This window comes from Condylostylus longicornis, unplaced genomic scaffold (genome assembly GCF_029603195.1).
Source record: "Condylostylus longicornis isolate FDR11 unplaced genomic scaffold, ASM2960319v2 ptg000016l, whole genome shotgun sequence".
Classification (NCBI taxonomy): Eukaryota; Metazoa; Arthropoda; class Insecta; order Diptera; family Dolichopodidae; genus Condylostylus; species Condylostylus longicornis.
In genome coordinates, this window is record NW_026577985.1 from 3,245,984 (window position 1) to 3,268,462 (window position 22,479).

The 22,479-nt window shown below is 28.1% G+C and overlaps 1 protein-coding gene across 1 annotated transcript; it reads left to right on the forward strand.

The window, feature by feature from the left end:
* The first annotated feature begins 204 nt into the window (after positions 1 to 204).
* Positions 205 to 21,984, forward strand: LOC129605881 (T-related protein). The gene is made up of 5 exons (XM_055515878.1): positions 205 to 271; positions 12,172 to 12,361; positions 20,342 to 21,228; positions 21,297 to 21,633; positions 21,746 to 21,984. The coding sequence occupies exons 1-5, from the start codon at positions 205 to 207 to the stop codon at positions 21,951 to 21,953; spliced, it is 1,689 nt and encodes a 562-aa protein (XP_055371853.1). The 3' UTR covers positions 21,954 to 21,984.
* The last annotated feature ends 495 nt before the right edge of the window (positions 21,985 to 22,479 follow it).

A 22,479-nucleotide genomic window follows, 5' to 3' on the forward strand; every position in this document is an offset into this window, starting at 1 on the left:
GCTCATTACCTAGCTTGGTATTTTATGTACTTTTGGAATACCAACCATTAGAACTTTAGAAAAAACCAAATTTTTCACTTATTTTAATTTTTTAGTTTTCTTTAACCCGATAAATTCATACAACATTTTTTGAAACGTTAATTTCTTTTTACAAAATTTTGTCTAGTTGCTTGAACTTTAATTAAAGTCATAAAATAGTAAAAAATGTTTTGTGGTACAGAAGTAATACATCATACAATTACCATTCCTATGCCAAAGGTCTTAATAAAATGTAAAAAATCAAAAAATTGTCACTATTTTTGATTTTTATTTCCTTGTAACCTGTTTGCGAAACCCTTAAAACAACAAACATTCCTTCGTGTCGATCAGACGTGATCAGACGAGAATTTACATAGACTTACCTTATAAATGAGCCTGTAAGCTTCCATAAGCAATCTTCAAAAGTTAACTTTTGATGCAAAGCAATCAAAGTTTTATTATGTGCAATATATACTAATACTCAAATTCGAAAGGGGATATAAGTATATTCTAACTTATATGTAATACTGCAAGAGCTTTTTATCTTGAGTATTTTAAAACATTATAGAAATTCCGATGTCAGATTTGACATAACAATGACATCAGTGTCATTAATATACCTTGCAACTATATTGAAAAGCAATCTTTCAAAAAACTTCACAACTTAATTCTGGGTTTTGGAATTATTACATGCTAGGTGTACGGCTCTGATGATTTTAAATTAATGGACACGTATTGCAACCTATATCAGCCTCTATTTTTAGACTTTAATTGTAAATTTGAATATTGTTACATATTCTAAAAAATATCACTATTATGAAATTTATTATGTCCATATTAAATGAAAAAAAAACTAAGTTGTTAAAGGAATCTTGCTACTGAATTTAAAACTGAATCCTTAATATGATATAAGTAAGTGCATTACGATATTGACAAGTGCACTTCGATTAAAAGCAAGGATTTAAAACTTTTTTCAATATTTTGATTCAATTACGAATAAAATAAATTAATGACTCCAACAACCACTTAAAAATCAAAATGTTTACTTATACGCACATCTTACAGTTCGTATTACTTTTCTCTCTGTAAAATTTCCCATATTTCTGCGTTACAATTTTCAATTTAAACATGCATTCCTAATCAATACAGTCATGCACTACTATAAATTTATCGTTTTCATATCATATAAACGTGTGAATTACAGTCAAATATTAAAATGTTTCTATAATTTTTGCTGTTGGAATGATACTTTTTCCAACTTTTTATAGTAGAAGTAAATAAAATTAAGAAGTCATAAAAAGGCAAAATATTTTTATTTCATTAAAAATTCGATCCAACTTTTTGCGAAAAAAAAAACATTGTAAAATTAATAATGTAAATTTATTGAGTCAGTGATATTGGTGCAGTATCGATGATCCGGCTTTGTTTTTAATTAGGTTATTAATTTTTCGATGTTACTAATTTCAACAAATTTCGATATTCTATACTTCGGAATAACAGAGATTTAGAATAAAACACAAAAATTAATATTTAATTACATTTAAATTTCAAAGCATAATTTAACATGAGTCATTATAAAAAAGTAAGAATACTGAAATAAAAATAGACTGTTAAAAGTTTAAAGTCCATCAAATAATAAAGAAATAAAAACCTAACAATTCAATAAATATTTTATTAAAAATTTAAGAGTATTAAAATACATTTATGTATATATGTGCCTTGCCTTCATTTTCCAAAATATGAAAAGGAAATCATCTTAATTTCAAATTTAAGTCTCGTCTTGCTATTTCTGCTGCCGGTATTTTTTTTGTGTTATATTCAAAATTATAATCAAGCATTTTTGTACTATCTTCTTTAAAAATAATTACTACTATCAACAATAACTATGTTTGACATTACCTTATAGAGCGGAAATCATTCGGACCTCGTACACTATCGTTTAAAAAACCAAAAATTGGCGCCGTTTAACCTGTTTAGGCTGAATGAAATTTTTTTGATTTAATTTTTTACCCAACAACAATTGATGTTGATAAAGGTTTTTTGGAATTATCGCCAGAATAATTTGCATTAGTAAAAATGAAAATAACAAGTCCCTAAAAGTATCTATTTTTGAGAATATGCCTTTAAGATATAGAATTATGTATTATATAGAATTTAAGATATAATACTCAAGATAGAATTATGTATTATCAAGAAAATTAATTAAAGCTTATTCATTGAGTCCAAATCAAACTTGCTATGAATAAGGGCTCTGAACAAACAAAAAAACACAAATTTTTAACATAAAATTTGTTAGGAAAAAATTAAAGAATCTTTTTTTTCTAGCTGATGCTAACGAAATTGATTTTAAAATTGTTTTTAATCTAAAAATAATTTTTCTTTAAGCTAACCAAATAGCCTTAATATATGGCAAGGAATTCATTAAACAACCATTTTCTACATTAAAAATTAGATATTAGTGTAAGTTAGTCTCTAAATTCCATAATTTTATTAGGCTATATCAAATTTTTGTTTTGTTTTTTTGGAGAAAAAAAAATATGTATGCATATAAAATGAAATAAATAATACTTGCTTTTAAGGTCTCTAAAAAATTAGCCGACAAACGGAACCGTTTTGTGATGAAATGTTAATTTTATTGATTTATGATTGGTCCAATAAAATTTCAATCAGGTAAAAAAGATTACAGCCATCTAAGTGATATGACGGAATTATATGTGAGAATATATATGTAATAAACATATTTATATGCGCAAGTTGTATAATATATAAGTGATTTGCTGTATTTATGGATTAATGTACGAGTATATGAAACTAGTGGCGGCATATTTAGTTATTCCTTCATATTTTGCATGCAATAAAAGTGATGTCTACATTCGTTTTTCATATAATGTGAAAAAGGGAAAAATTTATAAAGTAACTTCTTACAGCGAGAGACGAGAGTAAAAGAGTTCATTGTTCCACAGAAGAAAACGTTTTGTTTTGGTAATAAAAAAAGGAAAAAAAAACATTTTATTATAAATGTGGAATTAGATTGCAGTCCTTTTTGAGAGAAAAATTATTCATTGTGTTTTTCTTCTATAAGTTACGCTGAAGTTTACAGTAAAAATCACAACGTGGAATGCTTGTGGTAAATCTTGTGAAAGTTATATTTTGACATATTCTGTCAACTAATACTTTAAAATATCGCTTTTCTTATTATTTCAAGTTTGAATATATTTAAAAAAAAACCGTATTTAATTAAGAAGAGATTTTGAGCTTGAAGCTATGAAAATTTAATAAAAATAATTTTAATCTTTTTAAGCAAAATTGGAACATCTTCTTATTTGGAATTCTTAGTTTATTTAAAAAAGAATGATTTTCAATCTTAAACTTTTTCTTAAACTTACAAAATATTAAGGTTTTTATTGTTGAGTTTTGAATTTTTTTAATTTACTTTACATATTAATTTGGATCAATATGTAATGAATTAGTAATGGCAATTAATTGCACATTATTGCCGCCAAAATTAAAACATACCACTTAAGGAAAAATACAGCAGTTTTAATAAATATGTGGAAATAAATATGAATTCCATCTGTGAAAAAGATCTCCTTAAAAAAATCGATATCCGTTCGAATTACTTCTTCTATTTCACATCGTTTTACTCTGTATGTTTTAATTTATCGATATTTTAGAGATTCTTACATTTTTAAATATTTCTAATGAATCATTTATGAAAGCGTAAAGAAAAATATTAAAGGTGTACATTAATATAAAGTTTTACCTAAATCTAAATCATATTAAAGGGCATTTTTCTGGAAAGCATCAATTAAAATCAATATTAATCAGCTTTCACACCGTTTTCCAATCAACACTAGTTGGTTTTCTGTAACAAAATACACAAAAAGGTCGACATAACTTTGACTAAAAGTAATTTGTTAAAAGTTTGTTGTTTTTTTTTTAATTTGATCGTAAATTTCTCATATCTTCACTAAGATTTTTGAAAATATTTGATAATGAAATGGAGGTAATGCAAATGGAAAAGAAAAATTTTGGAATCAAGTCTATCATTTTGGAAAAGAAAACAAACTTGTTAATAATGTATAATATTGAATAATAAATATTTGGAAATTTTTGTTTTTGTTTGAAATTACTTTGTTGTAGTTATTTTTTAATTGTTTTCGTCCATAGAAATATTTTTTCTACCGAACGTTACATTGATAGACATGTTTTTTCTCAGAATATAAAGCTACTAAAAGAAAAATTTCATGAAATTGAAAACAAGTATACAAAGTTGGCTTTACGTGTTATATCCGAGTTATCAATAAATATGTAGAAATTAGACATTTCTAAGAAATTCTAACGTTAAGGACTCACAACCCGAGAAGGAGGGCCTGCAGCAAAATGTCACCCTAGTGCAGGAGTACTAGGTATAGAGTCTGTATAAAGACGAAAAACGTAAAAAAAATTGTCAAACCCTTTAACTATAAAAATATCTTAAATAAATCATAAATTAACTATACAAATAAATATAATTTGCTAAACATTTTCTGTTTTAAATAAATGATGAAGTAAAGAATGAATTCAAATAACTCGATCTGGGATTTTTGGTATATTCAAATATTCTTTAAGAAAGCCTTACACATAAATATAGCAAAAAATCGTTGAAAAATTTACGATTAATCTTTATATACCTGGAAACCAAACTTAAATTATTATTTTTATGTTTTGGGGTATGAACAATATAACATAACAAAAGTTCACCACTGTTCATTCTATTTTACGTCTTTACCAATACTCTTTTTTTAAACATGCTTTTCTTATTATTATTATTATTATTATTATTTATTGTATTTTAACTTTTATAAAAATTTATGAGCTTTAACTAAAACTTCATATTCAAAAGTAACACACAGCACTTCAACATTTTATATAATATTTATTCATTCCAATTTTATATTATTTTTATTTGTGGGATTCGCATTAAACTTAGAAATTAATAGGAATTCAGAAATACACATTTTTGACAATATCAAATTAAAAAGATTGTTTAGATTCTAAAATTTCAGGTGCTAACCGCTTTCCGCTTTACATTCATGGTATTCTGCTAGTATAAATTCTAATTTTCTATCAATACACTTTAATTATAAGTCTATATGTACTGATGTTCACGCTTCTACGCAGATGCCATATAATGGTTGATTTTTTAAGAGTGTAATGTCTTTATTTAAAAACAGAAACAGAAAAATCTCAAATTCGAATATGTAATTTTTATTTGAATCGATAAATCAAATCGTTGACATTTACATTTTAATTTCAAGTGAAAATTCCAAATTTGAACTTTACTTTTTTATTATAGGTTCGATGTTGTCTAGTTAAACAGAAATCCCGTCCGCTGTTTCTACGAACTCCAAAAGAAAGTAATATAAAAAGGTCAAAAAATCTAGCATCGATAAGTTTATGAATTCACCGAAAATTCATTAATTGAAAATTTAAAAGATAAAAAATCATGCTGCCAAAAAAACACCCGTTATTTGTACCTGCAAAAACTTAGCATAGTAATTAGAAAAAATTTTAGATTATTACCGTTTTTCTCATAATTCATAGAAATTTTTAAAATTCAGGACAATCAATTCGTATAGGATATGCTTTTTAATGTTTAAAATAAATTATTAATCAGAAAAAAATTGAGTGACAAATTGATTACAATTTGTAATCAATTTTGAAATCTCCATTTGTGTACGATTACCTGTGTATATATGGACGTACGTGCATACATTTGTATACATACATATATGTATGTGTACTTTATAATTTATTTTTAAATCGTGTTCGATTGATTAAAAAATAATTTCTCGCACATATTGTACTTAAAAAGAATTAAGAAACAAATAAATTTAAGCCACATCCAAATCTACCAGTTATTGGTTGATATTGCTGGATACGGAATTGCCTAGACTTGGTTTTAAAACTTTTTAAATGAGTGAACGATTTAGATAAAAAAAATAAAATTGATTTCATGATTTAACAAAAATATTTTTTTTTTTTAACTTTTAGTTTGTTTACTTGGATGCCATTAAATTATTTCAGTTTTTTTTTGTACTTCTTATGTATGAACAAAAACGAATGACTCTAAAAAAATTTCGTGATCAATTTTGTTTACCCAATGAATTTGTTATGGTCGTGGATAACCACAAGTAAAAATGAATTTTTTTTTTAATTTATTTTACATTTTAGAGAAGAAATATGGAGATCATTATTTAACTAAATAAATATGTATATATGCATACATATATACATGAATAATTATATATATACAGTATTGGCCAAAACTAAAGCGACCCTCTACTGTAATTTTACGTATTTATGCATACATTCTTAAAAATAATGTATATAGGTTTGTATTTTTTTTTGATAAACTTAATATAGGCAATAGAAAAATTAGCATTTAGTCGCGCTATTCATTAAAAAAACAAAAATTAACCATAATTGCTTCAAAAGCTCAAAATTTAGATGGACAAAACAAAAGCAACTCATATTTTTTGTCAAAATTCGTTAATATTTGGTTACATACCCTATGCTTTTTATAACTTTTTTGTATTTATTAAGCATGGAAAAAATTCAACTTTTAATTATTTTACCCGTAATGGAAAGTTATTCATTGGTGGAAGCTAGTTTGGAAAGCTCGTTCACCTCTATACATAAAGTGACTAAATATGTGAAGATTTCTCTATTGATCTTTGTATTTACAATCTCGCTCATGTTTTTCAGTAGATTTAGACGTGGCGATTGTTCTGATCAATTTATAACATCAATTTTTGTTCAGTCATGTACTACTTTGCTTGAATGCAATGACCTAGTCGTGTTGGAACTTTCGTTTCAAGGGCATTTCCTCTTCGGCATGTGGCAACATTTTAATTTTAAGGATGTCCGAATATTTAAAACAATTCATAATCCCCTGTATGTGGCAAATGGAACCGATAATCTAACCAAGAAAAAAAACTCAGACCTTTCACATTACCAACTTCAATTTTAATGTATTTTGGAATAAATCGTTAATTCTTTGGCTCTCTCAGTCTTTGACCTGCTAACACATTCTGTTAGATTTAGAAATGTGCTCGTTGAGATGATCTCTCGCAACTTTAGTCTGGCTTGCACATCTTTTATGATATAAGAGGCTTTTTGGCACGGCAGCGAATTAAAATTCCGAGGTCTACAGCCTTTTTTTCTAAGAGATTTAGCAGATATCGGTAAATTTAATTTGTCTGCTCAGCATCTCAGGGTTCTCTACCACAGCGGTTTTTACTAAGTAGTCCTGCTGTGGTGCAGGGTTTCTAGGTCTACCTTTAGAATGTTCAACATGTATAGTGCCAATTGATTGATATTTTTTAATTGTTCGTGAAATTATTGAGACATTAATTGAATATTCTGCACTTAATTTATAGCGAGATAATCCCTATTAAAATTCGTTAATAAGTATTATTCCTAAACTCACTATATACTTTATTGTACTACCATTATAAAATTAAATACTAAATCTAAAAGACTAGCAGTGTATTCATCAACTGTTTTGTATTAAATCAATAGAATTTTTATGCAATGTTTAGTTAAAAATATACATACGTTTTGTGTAAAAAATTTTTTCAAACGTTTTGAATTTACTTTTTATTTAGTATTTCCAAGAAAAAAATTAAAGTTTGCTTTTGTTTTGTCCAACCAATCTTCGTACTTTCAAAAGTATATCGGGCAAAAAAGCTTGTTCCTTAATTAGTATTTTTTTTATGTTTTTAATTTTTTTTTCTAATATTTGAACAAATAAAAATAGGAAGGAAACCAATTTTTAGCTTTTATTTTTACGGTTTTTTACTAAAAAACATAAATAATGCGTTTGGGGTTGCTTTAGTTTTGACCAATACTGTATATATACATAATATTCACGTCCATATAATATATACACTTGTCAACAGCTTCTTATACATATGAGGTATAAATGAAGGTATAAATATACGTGTTTAATTTTCAACATATGTACATATGTTTACAAAATGTTTTTGTATATTCTTTAATATTAAAATATTCAAATTTACATATTGTGTACATAAACTATACTTTGCATATATATTTACATTATATATTCATATACATATATGTATGTATTATAGAACTTAATAATATAACTTTGCAAATAAATAAAATTTAATGTATTCACATATAGTTTTGCGTCATAATTTATCAAAATTTTAAAGTTAATGTGGAAAAATTTTGTTGAACAAAATCCTTTTGAGATCTTATAAAAACTTGCAATATGTAAGAATCATTAAAAGACACAGATTTTTAATTTAAAACAATTGGAATTATTAAAGACAGAAATTTGCAAGACAAATTTTCATTCATAGACCTTTAAGAAATTTCAAAATTTTTTGTATTGCAAAGACAAATGTAGAAATTCTTAAATTTCCAGAATATATGTACAATATACATATATACCTTATGTAACAAATTTTTCTTTAAATGTATAGTGAGAAAATCAAGGAAGTTTTTTAATTTGCTATCATTTCCTTAAGTACCATCTATATTTGTGTACTAAATTTTATATGTACATATGTGGTTATGTAATACATACATTATAAATCATGAGTTGTTAGGAAAAAAACTGAATATCAGTCTGCAGAACAACTCTCTTAAAAAACATAACATTCATAAAATTATTGTTTTTTATTTAATATTAATTTTTAGTTATCCTATAGTTTATTAAGTTTAAAATTTATAATACATATACTATTCTCAGACATCTTACTGTAAAAAATACATAAATAAATATAAATTCTTTGTTTTTAAACCTGCTTAAATGAGAATTTGTATAAGTTTCGAGAATGAATTTTATTATTAGTAAATTTTTATTATAAGTAAATTTTTATATAAGTAATTAAGTATTCCATTTTGTAATTTCAATGTTCAATTATACTGTTTCTAGGTAGAAAAAGTAAGTATCTTTATTGCGTTTGCTGAATTCAAAAAGGGTTTCTTGTTTCTATTATATAAATAGTCAATAAATGGCAGTTTTAGAACTATGAGTAGTTATTATAAAATAAGAGAAACATAGAAAAAATTTCTCAAAGCGTGTAACCAGACAAGCTAATAGATAGAGGGAAACTTAATAGCACTTTTCTTAAATTTTTTATGTGCTTAAAAAGGATATTTGGATTTTTGTCACCAAACATCAACATTAAAGCGTTGAAAAAATCAAGTAATATTATTAAGATCCAATGTGATTTTCCAGAATTTAAACAAATTTTGCGGCAAATAAATCAGCAATCGCTGCGTTATAAACTTTACGCAAGCTTGATCAACAAACAAAAACCTAATTTATAAATTTTGTCTCCCAAAAAAAATTATTATATTAAAATTATTATATTTATAGTCAAATTGTAATGTACAAAAATGCCAAAATATTTAATTTCATTTCATTAAATATTTCATATAGATTGCAAATAGATTAGAAAATCAAATGAATAGATTTGTTTAATAATTGAAAAAAAGTAATACTTTGTCGTTTATTGATCTTTTACGTCAAATTGTGATTCCAGGTCCCTCAAAATCGGTTTTAATTTTGCTTTTTCCCTTTTTTTATGAACGCGCTCCATACAATAAAGTTGGGTCAAACCAATGGTTTGTATTGTAACACTTTTCCCTTCAACAAGTGAAAATTAAACTGCACACTACAATATTAAAATTAAACCACACTATTAAAATTATTTTCATTCATATACGGAACTATTTGAAGGATTGCATATATTTAGGATGAATAGTTTATACAATTTTTGAAATAAAGCAAGGGGTTAACATAATGCTCGATTTTAAAGGTTAATTGCGTGAGTTAAGAAAAATAATTATATTACCGACCGTATTGTGTAAACAATAGGTAGGTTATGTGATGGCAACAAATTTTGCATATGGAGTTTTCGGTGGGGACGTACTTCTCCATAGTAGGGAAGTGTAAATAAACTATTTTTAGCAACCTGTCGGCCTGTCGGTCTGTGTGTGCACGCCTGTATCTCAAGTTCGGCTGAACCGATTTTGATGAAATTTTATATGTAAGTTTATTTCCACCATGGCACGGATTGATAAACTTTTGGTATATATCAGGCCTCGGGAACTGCACTTTTTAGCGTGTCTGTTTTACATTTTTGAACATTTTGAAGAAAATATTCAACCGATTTACTTGAAACTTTATATATAAGATCAGCTCGACCGTCCGCGAAAATTCCTATGTTTTGAAAGAAATCAGGCATCGGCAACTAGACGTTTACTACGGGCCAAATATACATTTTTGTGTATATAAAGAGAAATAATCAACTGATTTCATTGAAATTTATTATATGAATTCCTCGTATTAAAACAATGAACATATAAATTTTTTGGAAAGATCAGGGCTCGAAAACTGATTTGCGGGCCGATTTTACATTTTTCACCATTTTGAATAAAATATTCAATCGATTTACTTGAAATTTCATATATGAGCTTTGCTCGACCGTCCGTGAAAATTCCTAGCTGTTGGAAAAAATCAGGCATCAGCAACTGGACGTTTACTACGGACCACATATACATTTTTGTGTATATAAAGAGAAATAATCAACTGATTTCATTGAAATTTATTATATGAATTCCTCGTATTAAAGCAATGAACATATAAATTTTTTATAAAGATCAGGGCTCGAAAACTGATTTGCGGGCCTGTTTTACATTTTTGAACATTTTGAAGAAAATATTCAACCGATTTACTTGAAACTTTATATATAAGCTCAGCTCGACCGTCCGCGAAAATTCCTATGTTTTGGAAGAAATCAGGCATCGGCAACTAGACGTTTACTACGGGCCAAATATATATTTTTGTGTATATAAAGAGAAATAATCAACTGATTTCATTGAAATTTATTATATGCATTGCTCGTATTAAAACAATGAACATGTAAATTTTTTGGAAAGATCAGGGCTCGAAAACTGATCTGCGGGCCGATTTTACATTTTCACCATATCAACGGAACGAATTGATGGAATTTTTTGAAATTTGATATTTGAGTTCTGGTTGTTACCGAAACTAACTGGCGAGCATTTCAGGGAATTCGGGTAGCACAAAGCGAAACTCTACTAAGAGCCAAATTTACATTTTTCTAGGTATGTTAACTATAAGCTTACTAATGTCCTAAAAATTGGAAAGAAGTATTTAACAGACATTTTTATAATATTCTGTAACACTTTCATTTAAATAGATAATACACAATGCGGTCGGTTATGTGCTGACCACATCAGATTTTTTTTTAATGTCATGAAACTTAAAAAGCTTGCGGTTTCGGAAATATAAGGCGTCAAAAATTCAAATTTTACAAATTTCAAGAGGCGATAACTTGAGAGGGGCTGGAAATGGAAAAAAAATTTCTTCTAAAGAAATGAACTATATTTGTTAGTGCCTAAAAACTAAACTTTCAGGCTCCCATATCCTGGGGTCTAGGCGAAAAACAACATCAAAAATTTGAAAAAAGCGGATTTTAAGCAACGGTAAATTTTAACGGCCATTTTGTTTTTTTATAGTTCAAGTATAGTAGGCTGTGATAGAAGAAGCTTCCCACTGCTTTTCTGCGTTTGTAAAATTTGGAAAATGGTTCAACTACAGTAAACAGTTGAAAAATGACATTTTTAGGGTTTTGGGGGGTTGGATAACTTTTAGAGTAAAAATTATGTGTTACGAAAATTATTTTCGTAACACATAGTTAGTTTCGTTACAATAATATAATATTTCAAGTTTCTATCTTCAAGGGTGTAGAAGTTTTGTAAACTGGCACACGGACAGACGGACGAACGGACGGACGGACGGACAGAGTATTCGAAATTCAAAAATGAAAAAAAATTTTTAACTTCAAATTCGAAATTCAAAAAAGTTATCAAAAATGAAACTTTTAGTAGCAGTTAAAAAATTATTTTTTAAAATTTACAATTATGTTCTAAATAATTATGTCTGATCCCTTTTAAAACCGATTTGGGCCGCAAGTTGAATGTTTTTAAAATGGATCAAATCTTTATAAAATACTCGTTATAAAATTTTCAAGTTACATATATATTATATGAATTTTGAAAATAATTTTACAAAAATCAGAATAAATTTTTAAAATATTTCAGATGAAATAACAACAACATCACACATTCTTTCTGCTGTAGATCCTGTGATAACATCAAATTTAGGTGCACGCCATCATAACCAATCAAGTCCTGATGTTGATAGAAATTTGCATGTTTCGTTGGACGACAGAGAATTATGGATGCGGTTTCAAAATTTGACAAATGAAATGATTGTTACAAAGAATGGACGGTAATAAATTTTATGTTTATTTAACATTTTCTATAGATTTTGAAATACTTTTATTGACCATGAATATTCATTATATATATTTAAATATACATTTTTAAGTGTATAATTCACAATGAAAACGATTTTTAGTTTTACATTTGACTTTTCTTGGATACAGATTTTATTTTTCTTTTTTACATATTTTGCTCATATATATATATATTTTGTTGTAATATTTATTGGTTAAGAAAATCCCACAAAAATCCTATAGTTTAAAATTTATACTCTAGTTCAAGAACGAAGTCTATATACAACATCTTCAATAATGTTTTATCAATTAAGCCGTCATATTTAACGACCGTATTGCATACAATAAGAGAGGTTATGTGATGGTATCAAATTTTGCATATCGAGTTTTCGGCGGGAACGCACTTCTGCATAGTAGCGTAATTAAACTATTTTTAGAAAGGTGTCGGTCTGTCTGTCTGTGCGGCCACGTGTGCATCTCAAGTTCGGCTGAACCGATTTTGATGAAATTTTATATATAAGTTTATTTCGACTGTGTCACGGATCGATCAACTTTTGGAATATATCAGGCCTCGTTTATAAAGATAAATAGCCAACCAATTTTATTGGAATTTAATATTTAAATTCGAGGTGGTAAAACAATGAATCTATGAGTTTTTTGGTAAGATCAGGGCTCGGAACGACCAAATCTACGGCACGAACTGATGGAATTTCTTGAAATTTAATATTTAAGTTCTGGTTGTTATCACAAGTTTCTGACGAACTTTTTGTATAATTTGGACGGCACAAAATGAAACTCTACTAAGAAACAACTGTTAACTGAAAGCTTATTAGTGTTCTTAAAGTTGTAAAGAAGTGTTTAAAACGCATTTTCATAATCTTCTGGAATACTTTTACTAATTTAGACAATATACATTGCGGTAGGTTATGTGTTGAACACATCAGATTTTTATACCCGCACGAACGTATATTCGAAGGGTATACTAAATTTGCCTTACCGTTTGTAACGCTAAGAAATAATGGCTAAGAAATAGATATAGACTCAAGTGTATATCTTGATGAGCGTCGAATTCTGATTTTCCAACGATAACTCAAAAACTAATTGAGCTAAGTTCACCAAATTTTCACAAATGATTTATTGTAGTAAGTGCCAGAACCCCATTTAAATTGGAGATCAGGGTACCGGTTCGGGTACCTGCCATACAACTTTATAATTTACTTAGCTCTATATCAGAAACTATAAAAGCGATGGTATTGAAATTTCACACAAGCGAATATATTAGTAGGGCCAATGTGTTTGATAAAAGTCGTTGAAATTGCTTTGCTACTTCTGGTACTAGCCATACAACTTCAAAAGTTATTTGACAATATCTCAGAAACTATAAAAGCTATGGTATTGAAATTTCACACAAGCGAATATATTAGTAGGACCAATGTGTTTGATGAAATTCGTTGAAATTGCTTGGCTTTTTCTGGTAGCTGCCATACAACATTAAAAGTTATTCGGCTATATCTCAGAAGCTGTAGAAGCTGTGATATTGTAATTTCGCGCAAGCCAATATATTAGTAGGGCCAATGTGTTTGATAAAATTCGATAAAATTGCTTTGCTGCTTCTGGTAGCTGCCATACATCTTCAAAAGTTATTTGACTATACCTCAGAAACTATAAAAGTTGTGATATTGAAATATCACACAAGCAAATATATTAGTAGGGTCAATGTGTTCGATAAAATTCGATAAAATTGCTTTGCTGCTTCTGGTAGCTGCCATACATCTTCAAAAGTTATTTGACTATACCTCAGAAACTATAAAAGTTGTGATATTGAAATATCACACAAGCAAATATATTAGTAGGGTCAATGTGTTCGATAAAAACGAGAAAAAATAGAGTTGACCGTGTCAACTCTGTGATACACGTACAAATTTGTTATCCTATGAGCGAGTAAATATGCCTTAGCTGACTATTGGACGGAACACGACTTTAAGTTGTCTTATTACAATATTAATTCATGCAAAATTTCAGTACTGTGTTTCCAATATTTTCGTTAGGACGGACAGACGAACGGACAAAAGGGCGGAAGGGCGGACAGACAAAAATAAATCGACCCAGAATTCGTCGTTGATCAAAAACATATACATTTGAGTCTATATCTCAAACTATTATTTCTTAGCTTTACAAATGATAAAGCAAATTTAGTATACCCTTCGAAAATACGCTCGTACGGGTATAAAAATTTATTATTATTTGTTTATTATTTATTTTTCGCTGTAATTTTTCAAAGAAAATTTCCTTTTTTACTTTTGGGCCAGAATTCAATAAATTTCATGAAAACGTTAAAATCACAATATATTTTTATAATAAAAAAATTTAAAGTAACAATATTTTTTATTAAATTTGTTTAATTTGCAGAAGCAAAGTACAGAATTGAACAATTTTTGTTATACAAAATCACATTTTAAAATGCTTGCGAGGGTATAGAAAGAGGTACGAATATAAATTAAATTTTATAAAGAGAGATGTGAATAAAGTTTAAAGTTTTACTTTGTTTGATTTAATAGTTTTGTTTTCCTTTGATCATCATTTCTGAATAGTGAAATGCTGAATGTCTTAGCTTAATATTTTTCATTCCGCCTTTTGATCTTAAAAGCAAAATTTGGGATATAAGAATTACATGTACCCGCACTATGTACAGCAAACTTTATACAAAGTATATTTTTTATAATTTTTATATAAAGTATATTTTTCCAGAACTAGAAGAAAATGTTATTTCGTTAAAAATTTTCAAACAATATTTTAATTAACAAACTTTTGTTGTTAGCACTTTTTCAAAAAATTTTTGAAAAAAGCGCTTGTTAGTTTCACTCTATCCGTCCGTCCGTGGACATGTTTGCAAAACTTCTACACCCTTGAAAATATAGTGAAAATGAAATTCTATGTTTCTAAAATCTTCAATAAGTTGAAACTCATTCCTCAGAAACAAAAATTTTACCTATCACCACCCCTTTAAAAGTTATACACCACCAAAACCCTAAAAATGGCATTTTTTAACTATTAATTGCAGTGAAACCATAACCATTTTTCAAATTTTGCCAAAGCAGAAAAATAGTTACTTGCTCCTTCTACCGCAGCGTACTATATTTGGAAAAAAAAAAATGGCTGTTAAAATTGCCCGATATCTAAAATCCATTTTTTCCAAATTTTTGGTACCGTTTTTTTTCTAGACCCCAGATTGTGAAATTCTAAAATTTGAACAGCTTTTAGACACTAATAAATAATCCATTTCATTAGAAGAAAATTGTTTCCCACCTCCATCCGCTCTCAAGTTATTTCCTCTGAAAATTTGTAAAATTTGAATTTTTTGTACCTTATATTTGCTAAACCGCAAGCTTTTCCCATTTTTTATAAATGCAGAAAACTAACGGTAAATTGAATATCATTAAAAAATATAATTAGTTATCTTAACTCACGCAATTAACCCTTAAAATCGAGCATTATGTTAACCCCTCTTTAAATTTATTTTTACTTAATTTCAAAGTTAAATGAGGATAAAATGGAAAATGAGTTTATACATAAAAAGTTGATATTTAGGTTAGAGGACTGCGCGATCTCTGAATTAGTTTCGTATACGAATGAAAATATTTTTAACAGTACAGCAGGTACATAGATTGTTTTGAAAAGTTGTATTTTCACTTGTTGAAGGAAGAATTGCTACAATACAAATCATTGGTTTGACACAACTTTATTTCAAAATTAAAAGCAAAACAAATGGTATGGTGTAGTTGTAAAGTATTATCAAGTACTATAGGTATAACTTTTGGTATGTACATGTTTCAAATATTTGATATTTTGCATTTGATCTTTTACTTTTATTTTTAAAATACAAAATTTCCTATATACAAACTCTTATATAAACATATGTATGTAAGTATTTGCAGCGGAAAATATTCATACATATTCTCTTCTTTTATTAATTAGCATTCATATCTTAGTTAGCAAATAAACTCTAACTATTTTCAATTTGTTTTTGTATAACTCTTCAATTGATTATTCGTTCACCATTATTCATTTTCAAATCTTTATACGTAGGCTTTAATTACACTTAGATGTATCTCAAGATATGTCTATTGTTTCAATATCATAAACAGTAACCTTAAAGCGTCTTTTTCTTTTTAGACTAATTTATTTATCACCTTTTTTAAACTAAAGTTTTTAATTATTATTTTACTATTATTTTTATTTGTTGTATTTCTTCACGGCAGAAGAAGATCGTCTTTATCAAATGCATATTGCAAATGTATCACAGTGTGTACAATACTGAAAAAAATTTTATTAGAATTTTTAAATAATTTATTTTCCAACACACAATATGGAAACTTAATTTTTATCAATAAAAAATAAATTTTAAAACTCCTTGAAAACTTACAATATAGATTTAATTTTTATGAGCAGATACTCGCACAGCGTAACGCTTTTTACTTTAGGTACCAATGTACGAATCAAAATTTTAATTTTGAAATATCACTTATTTTTAAGTGTAAATCTGATGCTTCTTTGCATGCATGTCTTATATTCATACAAACATGTTTAAATATGTACATATATTGGTTGAACTATAATAAAATATTGTAAAATACATAGATTATTAAATTTCAAAAGGAGTACAAATAAATATTAAGTTCACGTTTGTCTGTAATACGTCTCTATACTTTATGTAGCTGTAACTATTCAATTATTTATTTATCAACACAGTGCATGAATGTATGTATGTATGTATCGTATTTTCCAATTGGTTTGGATGTTTTATCTATGGAGAAAAAGTTTAAAAGCCAAGTAAACACAGACTTATATACATTTACTCAAACATTTAGTAATTTAAAACTTTGAATTGAAAGGTTGCAAAATTGCTTGCATTGCGTTTACATTGATTTGAAATTTGTACTTGTCCAATTTTTTTTTATTTATAACTTCCTTTTCGAAAAAGATAGAAGCTTCAAATCAACAACAAAAAAAATAAAACAAAATAAAGCAACAACAAAACACAAAAAATACAAAATTCACATTAAAATTAATATATACTCGTATTTATCTAATGAATTCGACATGCATCCGCTTGCACAAGTTTTCATTTGAACCTAAAAATTAAGACTCATTAGAGCATATATAGATATGTATATATTATTTGATATAAAATATGTAAAAGAAATTTCAACTTATCTGTTGAATATATTGCAAGTTGTAATTTCCACCAGTCCTTGATATTTTGAACTAGCGCCGTTAGTCCTTCTTTGTAGGGGTGATATGCATCGCTTCACTGATTTTTTTATTATTCGAAAACGTTATTTTATGTATATATGAAAATAGTTATTAACACAGATTTCTTTTTTATCCTCAAATATTATATTAACAAATTCAACAATTCCTTTTAACTTAACGTTAACAAAAAATTTACTATATAAAATAAATGTAACAAGTCAATTTGTAATTTCAATGCTAAGGTTTTTCTCAGACTGAAGTCCTTGTAATTTCGATGTGTAGGTTTTTCTATGTCCCGATCTGGAATTTTCCATCGCATTTATAAATCTAGAAAAGATTCCTTCCAAACTGTTGTGCAACGGTTATGCGGGTAGCCGCAGTCCTACTTTTTGGTTACTTTTTCATACATACAATTTTTACCGACCGCATTGCGTACAATAAGGGAGGTGATGTGATGGCAATTAATTTTGCATATCGAGTTTTCGGTGGGAACGCACTTCTCCTTAGTAGGTAAGCATAAATAAACTATTTTTAGAGAGGTGTCGGTCTGTCTGTCTGTTTATGTTGTATCTCAAGTTCGGTGCCACCAATTTTCATGAAATTTTATAAGTAATTTTTTTTTGGCCTTTTTTGCGGGCCAATTTTAGAATTTTGCCCATATTTTTGTCGATTTTACATTTTGTACCATATCTACAGAACGGAAGGGAATTCGTATGCCACAAAGCGAAACTCTACTAAGAGCTAAATTTACATTTTTCTAGGTTTATTAACAAAAAGCATACTACCGCCCTAAAAATTGGAAAGAAGTTTTAAAAAGGCATTTTTATAAACTTCTGTAAAACTTTCACTTAACTAGACAATACACATTGCGGTCGGCTATTTTTTATATAAAACCGATGACGAAGTTCACCGAACTTTAAAATACGATGTAATTTAAATACACGGCACCAATATTTCTTCTTCACTACAATTGACAAATAGCCGAAATTAACATATTTTCACACTAATCCAATTGAGTGATTATTTTAGAAAGGACATCAAGCAACAAAATATTTGATTTTATATTTATGTTTTTTCGGAAAACCAAGCATTAGATCTTAACAAAAAATCAAGTTTTTTCCCTTTTTTATACCCTGCACCTTCGTGAAGAATTTATTCATTTTGGTATAGAGTTTGTAACCACTTGTAGGAGTCGTCTCCGATACGGACATGTTCTTGCTTACCATGAAATTCTGCGTTGATTTCGACATGTCCGTCCAATAGCACGGTAACTTAAAAACGAATAATGTAACGGAATCCAAACTTTCTCAAATTGTTTTTTTTTCTGCCAAGGACAACTGCTCTTGTGATTGGAGAAATTCGAAAAACGGGATCGGGTAGCTGCCATAAAACTCAAAGAGATTTTTTTTGAATATTTCAATAATAATAGAGATAATACCAAATTTTGCGAAGGTGTGTCTTATAACATTTTGCACATATGTTCTGAAAACTTAAATGGAACTGCTGCACAATTTCGTATATATTTCGTATTGTCAGTCGTGTGTCCACTTACAGGTCCGATATATCCCTGAAGTTTTGATGGAATCTATATCCCTGAAGCTTCACGTGTTTGGGTTCAATTATAGGTCAGACATATCCGTGTAGTTTCTATAAAATTGTTTGATAAGTTCGGGTACTTGGTATGCAGCAATGAAAGCTAATTCTAGATATTTCAAAAACAAATTTTTAAACTCAGATTGTCAAGGTGCAGGGTATAATTCGGTCGGTTTATACTGACTGAAACGTTTAAACTTGTTATTTGTTTTAGTTTTCTCTTGCCCAATAATTTCATACGAAATTTTTTGAAATTTTCGATTTTTTTTTATAAAATTTTGCACAGCTACTTAAGCTTCAATTAAAGTTATTAAATATTAAAAACTCCGACATAGTGCGGGAAACATGTAAAAAGTACTATTTCTATGTCATGATGTTAAGAGCCTTTGCAGAACCTAGGAACTCACAAAATTGTCACTATTTTTGATTTTTATTGAATTTGTGACTATTTTTTTTTATCTTAATTTTTTATTACAATTGTCGATCTAAAAAGCAGTTCACATCATTTGTTGAACATTTTCGTAAGTAAAAAACAAATATTAAGATTTTTTTTAAATACATACATATGTATATATAAATTTTAAAGAAGAATCTGTATTGATGAAATTTTTTTGAATTTTTCTCTTTGAATAAACTTTTTCAGTGGTGCTTCGACCAAATTCAGTAACCGGAGATTGCCGGTCTACTCGAAAAACAAACTAGTCTCTTGGTCGGCAAGGTCTGTATGCTCAATTTAGTCCAGCTTACTTCGGAAGAATTTGTAGAAAAAAGTTGGAAAAAAGTAACATTATGCGAAATTTGCTCTAAAATGTATTGGATTTCAATAAAATTATTAACATTCAGTTTTTAAGTAAATAACATTTCTTAAAAATGTCAACTGCTTAAAATCAATAATAATTAAAAATTATAGTATTTAAAATTAATTAAAATCAAAAATAGCAATAAATTTTTGAACTTACACATTTATTAAGACCTTCAAAATCTTGAACTACAAATGGTTTTTTGCCTCTATTTCACATACCATAAACTTTTTAATATTTAGTGAGTTAAATTAAAGCTTGAAAAAGTTTCCAAAATTCTGTTTAACTTTCTTCTTCACTTATAAAAAAAATTACTTATTTTTCCAGTCGAATGTTTCCTGTGGTTAAAGTTACAGTTTCTGGACTTGATCCAGCTGCTATGTACACCGTTCTTCTGGAATTTGTTCAAATTGACAACCATAGATGGAAATATGTCAACGGAGAATGGGTACCAGGTGGAAAAGCTGAAGTACCACCAGCACATCCAATATATGTTCATCCAGAGTCACCAAATTTCGGAGCGCACTGGATGAAAGAAGCTATTTCATTTGCTAAAGTTAAACTCACAAATAAAACAAATGGGAATGGACAAATTATGTTAAACTCATTACATAAATATGAACCACGTGTGCATTTAGTACGTATAGAATCAGAACAGCGGCAAGAGCAAAGACATGTTGTTACATATCCTTTTCCTGAGACTCAATTTATAGCAGTAACTGCCTATCAGAATGAAGAAGTAACATCACTGAAAATTAAGTACAATCCATTTGCAAAAGCCTTTTTAGATGCAAAAGAACGTCCCGATTCAATTTATACTGAAAATTCACATTATGGATGGTATATACCACCACCATCATCATATGCTGCAGCTGCTGAGCAAGCAACGAATGCGTCTGATCGCTATATTCGTCATTCTACCCGACCATTACTGCGGACAACGCCGTACACAAGACCTCGTATAATTGCACCAGAAACTAATAATTCTTCTACTACACCCCCTTCACCTAACCCTCAAGCGTCAAGTACACCCACCGCCCAACAACAACCTACCCCAATATCAGTCCAATCCGGATTTTTACCAGTCGAACCTTCAATTGCAACAAGTTCAAGTGGATCAACTGGAAGCATTTATCCTTATGCAGCATGGCAAACAACAGCTACTCCATATTGGACTTCACCCGCTGCAATATCAAATTCTGCTAGTCCAATAAGTAATAACAAGTTTATTTTCTCATAAGATATTTATTTATTAAAATTTTTTGTGGCTCTTTTATTCCAGCTACAAATGCGTCGCCAAGCCCATCTACAGGATCACCTAATTATACATCATCTCCAGGATACACAATACATCATTTGACATCGGCACAAACTTCACATCAATTCTCCCACCAAAATGAAAGCTACGCAACACCTTCACCTCCACAGGTCTATAGTAGTAGTCATCAAATTTATCATCCTACACCAACTTCCCCAAATCATCAAATTTATACAAATGTTTTAAATACTGCACCTATTGGCTACTCTGCAACTTGGCACAGTGGAACTGAATACAGTCTTTATCAAAATTCGTACCCATATCAAACTGCTGAATTCATTCCATTAGTTGGAGAAATGAGGTGAGTGTTCAAAAATTTTTTGTGTGTACTTAATAAGAGTACACTTATATAAAATGCAAATACTTAAATTAGAAATATATATACGTATACATATTTTTTTCGATAACTAAAGCGCATATAATCATCAAATTGAAACACCAAATGAACCTGCTAAAGTAACAACTGAATCAGCAACATCACTTTATAATAATGAAGAGGAACCAACAACAGTATTAACATTAGAATGTCCGGCAAGAACTGATACAAATAATAAATCCCACGAGAGTATTCGAAATGGAGAAAATTGGACTCCATTAACACCACCTCATAGCCAAATTTAAAACTCTATATAAAAAAAATATAAAAAACACTTTCAAATAAAAAAAGTAATAATGAAATCTAGAATATTATGCAGGCTAAATGAAAAATAATTAAATAAATTACAATAATTTATAAATGAGAAGAAACCTGAAACCTAAATGTAGATATGCTTATTAATTTTCCTTTTCCATTTTTTTGTAATATGTATACTGCAGCATAATAATGTAATATGTATACTGCAGCATATTGATACACATAAACAAGTACATATAAGTATAGTGAGATAAAATCGAATTTAAAGAATGGTTTGTAATGTTATTTCTCTTCAATAGTTAAAAGTACTTTATAAAAACATAACGGTGCTTTATTCACGTAATTATTTTAGTATTTAGAAACATAATTATAGAAAATTATTAAATTTAAACACTATATGCGAAATTTCGATACCATAGCTTCTACGATTTCTGAGAATTACTAATAAAACTAGTTCCTTGATTATACCCAATTTTAGTAGAGTTCCTGCATTCACTACTCTAAATCATTTTT